Here is a 14,582-nt window from a genome sequence, read left to right on the forward strand (position 1 = left end):
TCCCAGCTACTCAGGAGGCTGAGGCAGGAGGATCGCTTGAGCCCAGGAGTTTGAGGTTGCTGTGAGCTATGATGACGCCACTGCACTCTAGCCCAGGTGACAGAGCAAGACTTGTCTCCAAAAAAAAAGTATGTATTCAAGGTATACAATGTGATGGTTTGCTATATGTATACATTGTGTACATAATATGGCTGTAGAAATGATTACTGTGGTCAAATTAATAACATCCTCCACTACATATAGTTACCATATTGTGTGTGTGTGTGTGTGTGTGTGTGTATACACACATATACACGCACACGTGTATACACCCCCCGACATTTTCAGTATCCATTCATCTGTCAGCAGACACTCAGGTTGATTTCATGTCTTGGCTGCTGTGACTACTGCTGCGATGAGTAAGGGAGTGCAGATGTCCCTTCAAGATACTGATTTCGTTTCCTTTGGATGTGTACCCAGAAGTGGGATCGCCGCATGGTTTGGCAGTTCTATTTTTAAGTTTTTGAGGAACCTCCATACTGTTTTCCATAATGGCTGTACCAGTTTACATTTCTCCAACAGCATGCAAGGGTTCCCGTTTCCCCACACCCTTGCCGATACTTATGCTTTAACTCTTTGATAATATCCCTTCTAACAGGTGTGAAGTGATACCTCATTGTGGTTTTTGATTTGCATTTCATTAGCGATGTTGAGCATCTTTTTCATATATCTGCTGGCCATTTATATGTCTTCATTGGAGAGTCTGTTCAGGTCCTTTGCTCATTTTTTAATCAGGCTATTTGTTTTTTTGCTTATATTAAGTTGTATGAGTTTGTTATTTGGATATAATGGATATTTGGATATAAGGAATCCGTTATCAGATATGTGGTTTACAAATATAGTCGTTCCTTCGTATTTGTGAGTGGATTGATTCCAGGACCTCTCTCAAATCCAAGGAAGCTCAAGTCTCTTGCATAAAGTGGTGTAGTATTTGTGTATAACCTACGCACATCCTCCTGTGCACTTAAAATCATCGCTAGATTACTTATAATACCTGATATAAGACAATGTAAATGCTGTGGAAATTGTTGTACTGTATCGTTTAGGGAGTAATGGCAAGAAAAAATTCTGTACATGTTTAGTACAGACCCAATTTTTTTTTCCAAATATTTTTGATCTACGGTCGTTTAAATCCATGAGTGCTGAACCCGTGGGTAGGGAGGGCCGCCTGTGTTCCCGTTCTGTAGGTTGCCTTTTCATTTTGTTGATGATTTCCTTTGCTGTGCCTTATGCCTGTTAAGATCACCCATCAGCCCCTTGACCCTCACGGTGACGCTGAGTCTGGGCTGGGAAGGACAATCATAGATCTCTTTTCCTTCTCCCTGCTAACACCCTCTGCAGCATGCCATCCCCAGGCCCTGGAGGCCTAATCCCCTGATTCCTACCTGAGCCACAGTGGTGGGAAGGGAGCCCGCCCCGGGCAGGATGTTCCCTCAGTGCCACTCAGAGAGGGAGCTCTAGGTGGGATGCGTGCAGGTGGATGAGACAGGGGCTCTGGAATGCCGTGAGAGGAAGCCAGGATGCTACGTGCTTGTTACTCCCTCTGACCTGGCAGGGCCCTGGGGGCTGGGCCGGGGCTGGTCACCATTGGGTGTGCCTGTGAGGCCTGGGCAAGTCACTGCGTGCAGTCACTGTGGGAGTCTGCCCCGGCTCCTCGGTGTTTCCCAGCCCGTGTGGACCTTCACACACACGCACATTTTGTTTTCCTAGCTCATTTGTGTATGACCCATGTAGACTCTGAGTGCCCAGCAGCAGTCTGCTCAGAACAGTCCCCTCTGTACGGTGGCTGTTGGCTGGGCAGGCCGGTTCCTTTCCGCTTTGAAGGCAGCCAATTCCTACACCCTGGCTCACCAATCACTGCAAAGTGCCCAGAGTCTGCGGGAGCCACGACCCAAGAATGGAGGTGCCCGGCGTTCCCAGGCTCCGCATCGACAGGCCGTGACTTGTTCGAGCGGTGGGGGAGGGGGCACGGGAAGGGGCCGTCTAGGGCTCTGTTCCAGGCTTTCTTCCCCGGCTGTGTTGGGCTGGCCCAGGGCCCACAGCTGTGACAGATTGACTCCCTACTGGGGAACGGGCTGTGCCCACACCACGGAGCTCACCTGGGCTCCGCTGGCTAGGCCTGGAGCTGTGGTGATTCAGTTAGGCTGGAGGCGGGTCCCATGCCGGAGGCCCGGCCAGTGCGGGGGGGCGGGGGGGTCTGCCGCCCCTTTGCACACAGCGGCCCTGCGGCTGCATGCGCCCCACCCCCGGCCTTCTTGGCTCACGTGTGTGAGAGAGCCCTGAGCCCCAGGCCCCGCCGGTCTCTGCAGGGCCTACCCAGCAGCCTGCCCCAGGGGGCTGGCACTCTGCCTCCCGCCTTGGCTCCCCCAGTGCCGCGGCTGCTCCTGGGGTCTTTCTCACGTTGGCCAGCCCTGAAGAACTCAGTGGCAGGGGCACAAGGGATTTCAGCGGCCCCTTTTCCTCCGGATACACAGCTTTTAGGCCCTGTTTATGAAGGCCGAGGCCATTTCTAGCACGCCTTCCTCAGCACACCCCACCTCCTTCAGGCTTAGGGGTGGCAAACTAGAGTCAGAAAAACTTGTTTAGCAGCTACTTTTGTCTCAAGCCCACTGGGTTTTTTGTTTTGTTTTGTTTTTTAAAGACAATCTCTCTGTGTTGCCCAGGCTGGTCTGGAACTCCTGGGCTCAAGGTATCCTCCTGCCTCATCCGCCCCTGGTTTTGACTTAAGGTGTATATAACTGATTTTAAAAAGGCCAAGTTGTCTAAGGTTGCTTTTATTCACACATTGCATGAAAAGGAGAAAAAACAAGTGTCAAAATCACAGAATTGTATCTTTAACGTCTGTATTTGGGTGCCTTTGGTCTGGACAAGGGGCGGTGGAGGAGGGAGGATAGCTGGGCCTCCGCCCCAGGCCACTGCCCTGCCCGCCCTTGTCCTCCACCGTAACCCTCAGGCCGCGTTCCCCGGCCAGCCCTGTAAGACGATGATGTTTGCACTCGGCCAAGTGCTTTCATGCTGTTTGTCTCAGGTAATCCTTCCTCGCCTGGGAAGTCCTTGAACCTGTTGATTCCAGTGGCTAATTCTAGATTTTCCAGGGAGCTGCGTGGAATCCCCATGTTTCCAGGTGCCCACAGTTCTCTGCCAGGCCACATTTTTGCCTTTGCAGCAGCGGGGGTGACCTTCAGTCCCCTCCCCGGTGACGTTGCAAGGGTCTCCAAGCTCCTCTGTCTCTGATCTCTTTTTGGTGCTAAACTCATTGCTCAGGCAATGGCCTCAATTTTGCTCTTCAATCAATCTTTTCATCCTCAACGCTTTTTTTAAAAATGGGAAAATCAGCCCACATTCTTCATTCTGCAAAGCGAGGGTTGCAAGAGAATAACCCTTTGCCTTCCCTGCTGCTCCGTGTCTTCGAGAGGCAAGGACATCCTTGGTGTCCCTGGTCACTTACTTAAGCCTCGAGGTGGAGCCGCGCCTGGGGTGGGGTGCAGGGGAGTCTGGGAGCTTCTCTCCCCGACACTTGGCATGTTCTGCTGCTGACTCCTGCCTCCCTCCCGCCACGCTGGCCCCAGCGCTGCGCAGCGACAGTCGGGCCCTGGACCTGCAGCTGCTCCGGACGCTCTGGCAGCCCAGGAAGGCTCTTCCAGCCTTTCCGGAAAGTGGGAGGTAGTGGAGCATGGTCGTTAAGAAGGGTGATCTTGGCATCTGGCTTTCTGGGTTCCGATCCCAGGACTTATATTTTATCAATTATGTAACCTTGAGCAAGTTTCTTACCCTTTTGAAGCCTTAAAATCCTCATCTGTAAAATGGGATTAATGCTAGTTCTTCCTCATGGGGTGGCTGTGAAGGTTAAATGGGACTGGGCACATCAAGGGCCTGGCACCATGCCTGACACTTGGTAAGGCTCAAAATGGGGCCACTTATTAATATCCTGTGGCAACGCTGCTTGGCCTCAGGAATCCAGGGTCTGAGAGTCTCTAAGTAACCACCTGTTGTCTTCTCTCTGCTCAGGGTATCAAAAAACCATTCACTGAGGTCATCCGAGCCAACATCGGGGACGCCCAGGCCATGGGCCAGCAGCCAATCACCTTCCTTCGACAGGTGAGCTGGCCCCAAGGAGCAGAGGCTGGGAGGGGCTGGCATGGGCTTGTAGGGTCATCCTCTGCCTCCTCGTCCGTCCCACCCCCTCAGGACACAGCAGGCCCCAGCATCCCACAGGGAGGTGCTGGTGAGGTCCCCCTGCAGTGCCCGATGCCCTCTGGCTCTCTCCCTGGACCTCCTCCCCTTCCAAGGTTGTCGAAATTCCTACACCCGTTCAGGGCTGCTCTGGTGTCCTGAGAGCTGAGCTTGGCTAGAAGGGCAGCAGCAGGGTGGACAGCAGCCCAGGGCAGAGGCAGAGACCCGCCAGGCTGGGAGGTGGTGTTGGGGGTGGTCACGGTACAGCTTCTCAGGGAGACGCCCTGGGTTTGAGTGCTGACTCTGCCACTTTCCGGCGGGGGGCTTTGGAGCAGTGGAGATCACCAGAGCGCTGCTGTGGCTGGCGGAACCCCTGGCCAGCATAAGAGCACAGGGGGGTGGCAGCCACTGTGAGTGCTGCTCCCCTGGTGGTCTCCAGAGTGACCCAGCTCCCTCCAAGGGCTCCAGGAGGAGGCGAGTGTCAGGGTTTTAGTTTTAGCACCAACCACACAGGTGCCGCATGGGCCAGAACTGGGGGAGTGGTGGGCCGGAGGGGGGCGAGCAGGGCAGGAGAAGCCTCAGGGCAGCCTGAACGGAAGTGGGGGACTGGGAGACCAGCCGTGGGAAAGCCTTTTCTGGGAGAAGGACTGAGGCCTGTTGGAGACCAAAATATGGTTAAGGTTCACAGGCTGGGGCGGGCAGGGACTTTGAGCACTGGGCACCCCTGTTCCCTTTTCCCGGCCCGGCTCTCTGGGCCAGAGGGCTGAGAAGCACTGGGGGGCCGTCAGCCCACAGCCCCTGAGGGAGTTCACGCAGGGTCGTGAGGGAGGGGCTCTGAGGCTGCCGCTGGTCTGAGGAATGTGCACGATGCATCCCTCCCACGGCCACTGCCCCCGCCCCTCAGAGCAGGCCAGCTGCCCAGGGACACCAGAGTCCCAGGCGGGGCCAGGACCGGGAAATACGTGAGACCAAACGGAGCAGCTCTGCCAGGGACGTGGAGGCGTGGGGAGGTCAGAGGCCCCCATTGTCCTGGCAGTGTGGGCTTTGGAGGGGAGGGCCAAAAGTGGCCTCTCTCAGCAGAGATCCCCCACACATGCCTGAGCCTTTCCTGGCTGGCGGATGCATCCCGAATCCAGCCCCACTGCTGGCCATGGCGGGCCCAGCTTCTCCTCCAGGTGCCAGCTGCCTCCGGCCTCCTCACATCCCCTCTAATCCCACAAGTGTCCCTGGAGTGGGGCAGGCAAGGAAGAGAAGCTGAGCTCCAGAGCTGGCGCAGCTGGAGTCGCCTGGCTAGTGTCAGAGCCCGGCGCCCCGACCCCCCAGCGTACCTGGCTCAGCTCCTGAGCCACCAGCTTAGACTTGCCCGGTGAGCTGGGGTTTGCTGGCACTTTGCACACATTTCCTTGCTTAATCCTCTTAATGTGTGAGGTTAGGGTGATTTTCTCTGTTACAGAGATGAGAAAGCTAGCCCGGTGTTCAGCTGGGGAGGAAAGGGGGCCCAGGGCGTCGGGGGGAGGCCAAGGGCCTGGAGGGGAGCGCAGGCATGAGTAAGGAGGGGTCTGCACAGCCTTATTCCTGTCGCCTAGGTCTCGCCTGCCCACTCAGCCCCGGCCCCCGCCCAGGAGACCCTATTCTTGTGCCTCGGGTGCACTGTCCTTTGTGGAAGGGCTGGGCCGGGGGCTGGGTGGAGCCTCACTCCGCTCCCCGGCTGCTCTTCCGGCATCCCGTGCTTGGCCCCAGGCCCAGGCCGTGGTGCGTCCTGACTCCCAGCATCTCCCCTTCTCCTGCAGAGAGCCCAGTGTCCTTCCCACCCACCCCTGAGCTCCCACAGACCGAGTCCTTGCGGAGAGGTGGGCTGCAGCACTGTCCCTTGGAGTTGTCATCTTCCTACTGTCTCCTGCCCTGTCTGTTGTGCCCGTCCTGGGCTCTGGGAGTGGGGTGCTGGGAGCCCAGCCTGCACCTTGTCCCCCCAGGTGATGGCGCTCTGCACCTACCCAAACCTGCTGGACAGCCCCAGCTTCCCGGAAGATGCTAAGAAACGAGCCCGGCGGATCCTACAGGCTTGTGGCGGGAACAGCCTGGGTGAGGCTCCAAATTGTCAGGTCCCCAAGGGCATGCAATGAACGCGTGGTGGGCCGGGGCCGTCGGGAAGGTTGGATTGTGCTGTGAGCGAGTGTGTGGGGTGGCAGACGCGCAGAGTCAGTGAGAAATAGAACTGCTCTTCTCATCCGCCCGCAGCCCCCTGTCCGCCAAGCCGACCGTGCAAACGCAGGCTCTGGAGACAGGGGCCCCAGGCTGCGGGCAGCTTTGTGGCACGGCTGAGCCTGCCTTCCGCGGAGCAGAAGGTTTAACCTGGGGATTGGCCTCGTGATGGGAGGCAGAGTGGAAGCGCAGCGCCCATTTGTGTTCAGCATTCTTATCTCTCTGTGGCCCCCAGCTCCAAAGGCATCCCTGCATCATCTAGGAGGTTGTGGCCAGTTGCTGGGGAAGGCAGCGCCTCAAGACCCCGCTGGCCCCCTCTTGGTGCCTTCTTCCGTCTGACTGCCAGTTCCCGTCGCGTCCCATTTCATGGGGCCCCAGAGGACTTCATGGCAGGAGGGCCTGGAATCTGCCCTGTGGATGTGAAAGTGACGTTGTCTCCCCCTCCCTTGCCTCCCCTCCCGAGCTGGGCTTTGAGCCTCTGGGCCTCCAGCCTTTGTCCTCCTCTCATCTCCTTTCCCGTTTATTTTTGCCCTTCCTTCATCAGGCGCCTACTCAGGGCATCGGCTTCCTTCGCCCTGAGGAGTCTAGTTGTTCTCAGAGCTTTCTTGGGACGGGTGTCCTGATGTTCTGGAATGTGGAGCTTAGAGGATTTCTGTGGCTTGTCCAGCAGGAAATCAGCTCCCCTTGGTCTCTCTGTCATCTCCTTGTCTTTCCTCCCCTTTTTTGCTATGTCCCTTTATTGAGAGCCCTCTGTTTACCTTCCTGGCTGTGGTCACCCCCCCCCAGCCCTCTCTCTCTGAGCCTGGGCACTGTCCTAGTGGTGGCCCTCGCAGGAAGGGGCCGGCACCCCTTGCCCTCCTGCCTCCCCGCCTGGATGGGGTGTGGGCCAGCGCCTTGCATGCCGAGGCTCAAACCACAGGCTGGCAGAAGGCAGCCCAGCGGCCTGGCCGCCAGCTCCTCTTCCTCCCGTTCCCTCCGCCTGGCCCAGAGGACAAAGGTGCTTCTCAAAGACCGTGGCCTGAGTCTCCTGGAAGCCCCAGCTGAGAGATGGGGCAGGGGATAGGGTGGGATTTGCCTTCTGGTCGTCTGATGTGAATGTCTGGGGATCCTTGTCCACTGTACTAAGCCTCACCAACAGGTCTGTGCAACTCTGGGTCAGCCACAGCTGGGGTTGTGGGGTTGGGAGGCTGTGTCCGGGCAGGTCCCCTCTTGGGGTGTTACAGAAAGAGACCAGTCGGCCTTCGTGGGTTTTGACCCACGCTGAGTTCTGTCCCAGGAGCTCATGAACACAGGTGAGGTAGTTGCACTCCGGGCCTCTCTCCTCATCCTTCGGCGAGGAAGTGCTCTGTGCCCACCTCCTGGGCCTGCAAGGAAGGTTGACGTGCGTGCTAAAGCCTCCTTCTTGCCTGGGTGTGGAGGAGCCCCGCCCCGTGGGGTTGCTGCCAGGCCCTGCCCATTGCAGGCAGAGGGGCAGCGTGATCCTTCCCGTGACAGGGACATGGGGCCCTTGTGCTCTGTCAACTATGCCATGAGCAGCACTTTCCTGCCCATGAAGGTAAAGGTAATGGAGCGTGTCACTGTGCCAGGGCCACCCTTACCCAAGTGGGGGTTATTAAATATGTACACAAAGTCTTGATGTTCACCTGGGACATGTTTTTATCATGTGCTTTAAAATTCCTGCCAGGACTTCATTTATTTTCTGTTTGACGAGTAATTCGGTTCTTAGGGTGTGTCCTGGATCTTTAATAGGATGGAGGTAAAAGCTCGCACACGCCTGGGGGAGGTGGGGGTGTCTGCCCCCGTCGAGCCCTCCCCGATCACATCACAGCGTGCCAGGCACTGTTCTAGGTACTCAGGGGCACTGGCAAATGAGGCAGGTGGGGTTTCTGTGCTCATAAAGCTCAGTACCAGATTTGGGAGAAACATTTAACAGAATTCATATAAATACGTAATCTCCAGTTGTTCTTAGAGCTGTAGGGTTATAACAAGGGACTGTAATGCAGAGAGAGGGTCACAGAGAAAGTGGCACACGAGCTCACACGGAGCTCGAGTGGGGCCCGCGGCTGCGTGCCGGGCTGAGGGAACAGTATGTGCGAGGCCTTGAGGTTTGGGAACTGAGTGTGATGGAGTGAGGGGTCCTGGTGCGGCGGCGTTCAGTGAGGCTGGGAGTTTCGCAGTGGCAGTGATGCCGGTTCTAGGCCCTGGGACCTAGGTTGGCAGTGGGTCCTAAGCAGGGACGTAGTGAGGTGTGGCCGAGCAGTGGGCTAGGTGCTCTAGGAGAGACGCACAGAAGAAATAGGTAACAGTCCCTGCCCTAAGGGAACTAACAGTCAACACTGGGAGGAGGGCTTCCTCTGTATAAAATAACTGGAGAAATTACAGGCCAGGAGAGAGGCTGGGGGTGGGGCAGACTCTTTTAGGGCAGGCCCCCTGGAGACAGACTGGAAATGAGCCTTGAAGGATCAGTGCAGTTTGGAACATGACATAAGATCTAAAGGAAAGGAAACCCAGGAGCCTCCTTAGAAAGGTGGAAGGTCTGTGCCTCAGACGCAGAGGACTTGCCGATGGACGAAGGTCTGGGAATCCAAGGAAGCGGCTGCGCTCGAAGGCAGGAAACGGGGAGCTCTTGGCTGTTGTGGGATAGCCAGGCCCCAGGCGTGGAGAGTAGGGCCTTGAAAGAAGGTGAGGGGAAACAGGGAACCCTGGAAGGTTTCTGTACTCAGAAATATCAAATAAATTACCTAGCGGGGAAGGCGTTCTCTAACACTAGCATTGGCACCTTCCCCTCCTTTTTAATTTACAAAATACTTTAAATGTATTAGAATACCCAAGAAAATGTAACAAATGTCCCTGTACCTACCACCCAGAATTGATACACGTTAATGTTTGTTGCTTGACACCTCAGAGTGTTGGTCAACCCCCTCATAGCTAGTCAGAGGAAAAGGGGTGAGTCTAATGCTTCACAAAGAGGCTGAGGCAGAGCCAGGGCATTTCAGTTCAGAGCTTTTAACCATGTTCCTCCTGGATGCCAGGCCTGAACTGATACATGCTGAGGCCCCAGAGAAGAAGCTGCTATTTTTCAGAGCCCTATCCTTCCTCCTGGTGGTGGTTTTGCAGTATCAATAAATGGAATAGGCTAGTTTTTTTTTAAATGTATAAAATTCAAAAGATCTAAAAGGGTATACAATAATTCCCACCTCTGACCTCTAGTCTCCTGGTACACTTCTCCAGAGAATTCACCTCACCAGTTTGTGTCTTCCTCCAGAGAGATTTTGCACATGTACAAGTACATATTTCCAATTTTTTTTTTTTTTTTTTTGAGACAAGATCTTTCCCAGTTTCTGGGGTAGAATGCAGTGGCATCATCATAGCTTACTGCAGCCTCAAACTCCTGGGCTCAAGCTATCCACCTGCCTCAGCCTCCCGAGTAGCTGGGTCTAAAGGCCCATGCCTGGCTAATTGTTTTATTGTTTGTAGACATGGGGTCTCACCACATTGCTCAGGCTGGTCTCAAACTCCTGTCCTCAAGTGATCCTCTTGCCTCTTCTTCCCAAAGTGCTAGGATTACAGGTCTGAGCCATCACACCCAACCTTCCAATTTATTTTAAAAACATAAATGGTGACCTGAAATTAAAAGAGAAAAACTTTATTGAGTATGACAAACATATTGGTGTATTTTACTAATATTAGTAAAATGCAGCTGGAATGATTTTTACACATGTGCACACCTGTGTAACCTCCCAGCCCCACAGTAGGGATCGCTGTTCTAACTTCGAGCACTATACATTAAATTTACCTGTTTTTCAACTCCACGTAAATGGTGGCCTGACTTTTAACCCTAAATGGCAGCCCGAGGATATTGTTGACATGGGGGCTGGGTGGGTGCGGCACCTGCCTGGCAGCCCTAGGGCTGTGCGGTTGGCGCTGGGCTGGCAGGTTGTGCTGTTTTAGAGCACAAGTGTTCACCCATTTTCTCAAGCCCCGTGGCACCGTGTGTAGGCACCGGTGATAAAAACATAATAATCCCAGCTCTGATGGCCCATATTGTCCCAGGTCATGTATAAATCCCAGGAGGGTGGGTGGAACAAGTACGGACACCACTTGACTGATTAGAAGCCGGGGCTTAGAATAATGTTGAGCATGTGGGAAGTGGAAGTCAGTAAGTGTGGGATGGACGAACAGCCACATGGATGGGTGAGCAGGTGGGCAGGAGGGCGGGTGGAGGGGTGGATGAACAGGTGGGTGGGTGGGCAGGAGGGCGGGTGGAGGGGTGGATGAACAGATAGGGGTGGATGAGAGGATGGGTGGGTGAGGCCCAGAGGTGGCTAAGCAGCTTGCCACGATTCCAGATCCCAGAGCGGTAGAGTCGGGCCCCGCCTGATCTCCCTTTACTACACTTCCCCACAGTTACTTACATGGCTGTCATGCTGACCCTGTGCAGCCAGACCTCCCGCCTCTGACCTCTGTCTCACTTGCTGTCTTACAGGGTCTTACAGTGCTAGCCAGGGTGTCAACTGCATCCGTGAAGATGTGGCGGCCTACATCACCAGGCGAGATGGTGGCGTGCCTGCGGACCCAGACAACATTTACCTGACAACCGGGGCTAGCGATGGCATTACTGTACGTGTGGGGGTGGCTCATCGTTAGCCAGCGCTCACCCGCGTGGAGGACAGCCTTGCACGTTAGGGCCACGCGTTCGAACCGGCTGACAGGGAGCCAGGCTGGGGTGGGGGAAGATTGGCCAACCCTCTGATCTCCCTGGCTTGGTGGCCTGCAGTTCTTGCCCCTTTTAGCTGGATACCGCTGTAGCCTCGATTTCCCTCAGCACATGCCCCCCAGCTGCACTCGAGGGCGCCCCCGGCCTTTCCGTCATTTGGCCCATAACTTGTGTTCCTCCTCTGCCAGGCCCTGTGCCAGGTGCTGGGGAGACAATGTGGAACCAAACACATCATTTGGCCTTTGCCTGCACACTAGTGCTGGAGAAGACCAGCGTTAACGCCACGTAAATGCAGGTCACATCACAAGCTTTCAGGTTCCCTTCTGCAGTAAAGAGAAGGACAGGTGCTATAGGAGGCAGCAGCAGGAGCCCTGACCCAGCGGGTGGGCGTGGAGTGGTGGGGAAGGTGACTGGGGAAGGCTGAGCAGAGACTCTGGAGTGAGCGGGGAGGCGGGAGAGGGAGTGTGTTCCGAGCACAAGGTCAGTGTGGGCAGAGGCCTTGAGCTGGAAGGAGGCTGGGAGTTGGGACATGGAGAGCCAGGGCGATGGGCACACACAGCCCTGGACACGGTCACCAGAAACAGAGCTGGGGAGGCAGTGGGCAGCTGAGTCCTCCGGGGCCTTGGTGGCCACTGTGAGGATTTAGGTCATTGCTCTAGGAACAGTAGGGAGCCATTGAAGGGTTTGAAGGAGGAGGGGGACATAATTAGATTTATGTTGCATCTGGGAGGGGCATAGACTGAGGGAGTGTTCGGGAGGCGAGAGGAGAGGCAGGGCGGGCTGCGGGGGGAGGGCCGTATCAGTGGCTGCTTGGCCGGAGGAGTCTGGACTCCTGGGCGTGGGGGTCCGTGGCCCTCCATGGCCTCTAGCACTCCTCCCAGGGCCTGGCTTGGTGCTGGGTGCTGTCAGCTTGTGTGCTCTCCCTCCTCAGGGAGCGATATGGTATCTGATTCCTGCCTTTTGGATGGGGCTCTCTTTGTTTCCTGACCGCCAGGCCCTTCGATGTTTGTTGAGTGAGCTATTCCTTTTCCAAAGCATTTCTAATGCATTAAATTCTTACCGGAGCCCAGGAGGAAACCGAGGCCCAGAGACATTCAGTGGTCTGAGTCAGTTCTTGGGACGGTTGGGATTCCGGTGCTGGGGCTCCATCCCCAGCCATGGCATCTTCCGCTCTCAGTTCCCAGAGAGGCCCGGTGTGGGCAGAGGTCCTGGGCGGAGGGTGTCCACAGGGCCAGCGAGAGGAGTCGCCCTTGCAGTCCGGTGTCATTCTTGCAGCAAGGGGCTGAGTCTGAGGAAGGACCTATGCCTGTGTGCCAGGTGCAGATCTCCCTGCGGAGGATTTTGGCTTCCTAATTCAGTGAATTATTGCCTCCTCCCCTGCTATCCCGCAGAGTTCCCGTGGCCTGGTTTTTCATGACTCCTCTCTCTTCTCTCGTCTCTCCTCTCTCCTCTTTCACACACATACACACACACACACACACAACCACACACACAACCACACACGCTGTCTGCTCAGCTGCGGAGACGGGTCAAAGCGCCACCTGCTGGCAGTAGGTGGGCATTTTATCCCATTTCAGCAGTGCTGTTCAGGGGTCTTTTTTCAACCATGGGCACTGATATTACTGATAAGACAGATTCCTGGGCCCCACCCGTCATACCGAATCAGGCTTACGGGGGTGGGGTCAGAATATTAATAATTCTGAGACAGGCCAGTTTGGGGACTGCTGTTTTAGAAGCATTAAAAACGCAAGTATTGAGTCTTTAACTACACGTCATATACTGTGCTGAGAACTTGAAACATCTGATTTTGCTCACTCCTTGCAGCAGCCCTCATTTCATAGACGAGGAAACGGAAACTGGGGAAGTGAGGCAGCGTGCACAGGCGCGCGGGAAGCAGGCGGCAGGGCCACTGGTGAAAGGCTGGGCCGGGGCAGCCTGGCCTGTCTGCCCTTCAGCTCCAGCGGGCGGGCAGTGGCGGTGGCCGTCTAGATGTGACTTCTCGGTTGCAGACGATTCTGAAGATCCTCGTCTCCGGGGATGGCAAGTCACGGACAGGCGTGATGATCTCCGTCCCCCAGTACCCCCTCTACTCCGCGGTCATCTCTGAGCTCGACGCCATCCAGGTGAACTACTACCTGGACGAGGAGAACTGCTGGGCCCTGAACGTGAACGAGCTCCGGCGGGCAGTTCGGGAGGCCAAAGACCACTGTGACCCCAAGGTGCTCTGCATCATCAACCCTGGAAACCCCACAGGTCCGCATTTTACTTCCTTGCCAGTTTCTTGGGAGGTGGGGCGGCTGGTACACTGGCTGTCTAGACACTGAAGAGTTAAGAAACAATTTGAGGCCGGGCGCGGTGGCTCACGCCTATAATCCCAGCACTCTGGGAGGCCGAGGCGGGAGGATCGTTTGAGCTCAGGAGTTTGAGACCAGCCTGAGCAAGACCGAGACCCTGTCTCTACTAATAATAGAAAAATTTAGCCCGACAACTAAAAATAGAAACAAAAAATTAGCTGGGTGTGGTGGTGCACACCTGTAGTCCCAGCTACCTGGGAGGCTGAGGTAGGATGATCGCTTGAGCCCAGGAGTTTGAGGTTGCTGTGAGCTAGGCTGACGCCACGGCACTCTAGCCCAGGCAACAGAGTGAGACTCTGTCTCAAAAAAAAAAAAAAAAAGAAAAAATTCTAGGTCTTCTCTGTCCCCAGTTTCTCAGTCCAGTTCCAGATTTGCTAACAGAAAGCCATAAAAGTTGCTGCAGGCCATCTGAGTTGGTGAGCAAATGCGGGCATTTTCTTGGGCAAGGTTGCGTTACTACTCAGGCTAGGTTTGTTCCCGTTCTCCCTGTGTTTGCAAAGACTCACCTCCCTGAGGTTATCCACGTACGAATCGTCACCGTTAGTCATAGGCCTTATTTAGCTTCACTCCTACTTGTTTTTCTGAACCAGTTTTCAGAATGCTGGTGTGTGCTTTTTGTTTTTCTTTGACACAGCATTGCTGTGTACTTTGAGGCCTGAGAAGACTACGTCATATTAAAAACAAAAGCAACCAAACTAAAAAAAAACAAAAAAAACTAGATTCCAGAAGTTGAAAAGCACTCCAATTTTGCATATTTTTCTTTACAAAGAAGTGCACAGTCCTGGCCATTTTCATCTTTCCGGGCTGCTGGCTTCATATGCCCCCAGTGCTGTTTGGATGCAGAGAACAAGGGCTTCTCTCTCTTCCTCTGTTGAGATAAATTGGGTCAAGGCCAAAATGCGTTGGAGTTGATTGTGGAATCTGTATTCTCGGGAACATCAAATGATGCTTCAGTCAGCTGCAGGCAGCACTTGAATTCCAGAGTGCAGAGAATGGGGACAGCTGGCGGTAACACTGCTCGTTTACCCGCTTCCTCCTCGAGGGAGCGGGTAAGAATCTAACGTGATGCCACAGGAGAATGAGAGGGCTGGCTTCCC

At 55.1% G+C, this 14,582-nt stretch overlaps 1 protein-coding gene across 1 annotated transcript in view; it reads left to right on the forward strand.

Annotated features, from left to right (window-relative positions):
• GPT2 (glutamic pyruvate transaminase (alanine aminotransferase) 2) overlaps positions 1 to 14,582 on the forward strand; it is a 34,819-nt gene that overhangs the window by 7,992 nt on the left and 12,245 nt on the right. Inside the window, exons 2-5 of the mRNA XM_012653970.1 lie at positions 4,048 to 4,137; positions 6,186 to 6,294; positions 10,901 to 11,034; positions 13,141 to 13,384. Of these exons, the coding sequence (XP_012509424.1) occupies positions 4,048 to 4,137; positions 6,186 to 6,294; positions 10,901 to 11,034; positions 13,141 to 13,384 (577 nt within the window). The remainder of the gene's footprint in view (positions 1 to 4,047; positions 4,138 to 6,185; positions 6,295 to 10,900; positions 11,035 to 13,140; positions 13,385 to 14,582) is intronic.

The sequence above is a fragment of the Propithecus coquereli genome, unplaced genomic scaffold (assembly GCF_000956105.1).
Source record: "Propithecus coquereli isolate 6110/MARCELLA unplaced genomic scaffold, Pcoq_1.0 Scaffold436, whole genome shotgun sequence".
Lineage (NCBI taxonomy): Eukaryota > Metazoa > Chordata > Mammalia > Primates > Indriidae > Propithecus > Propithecus coquereli.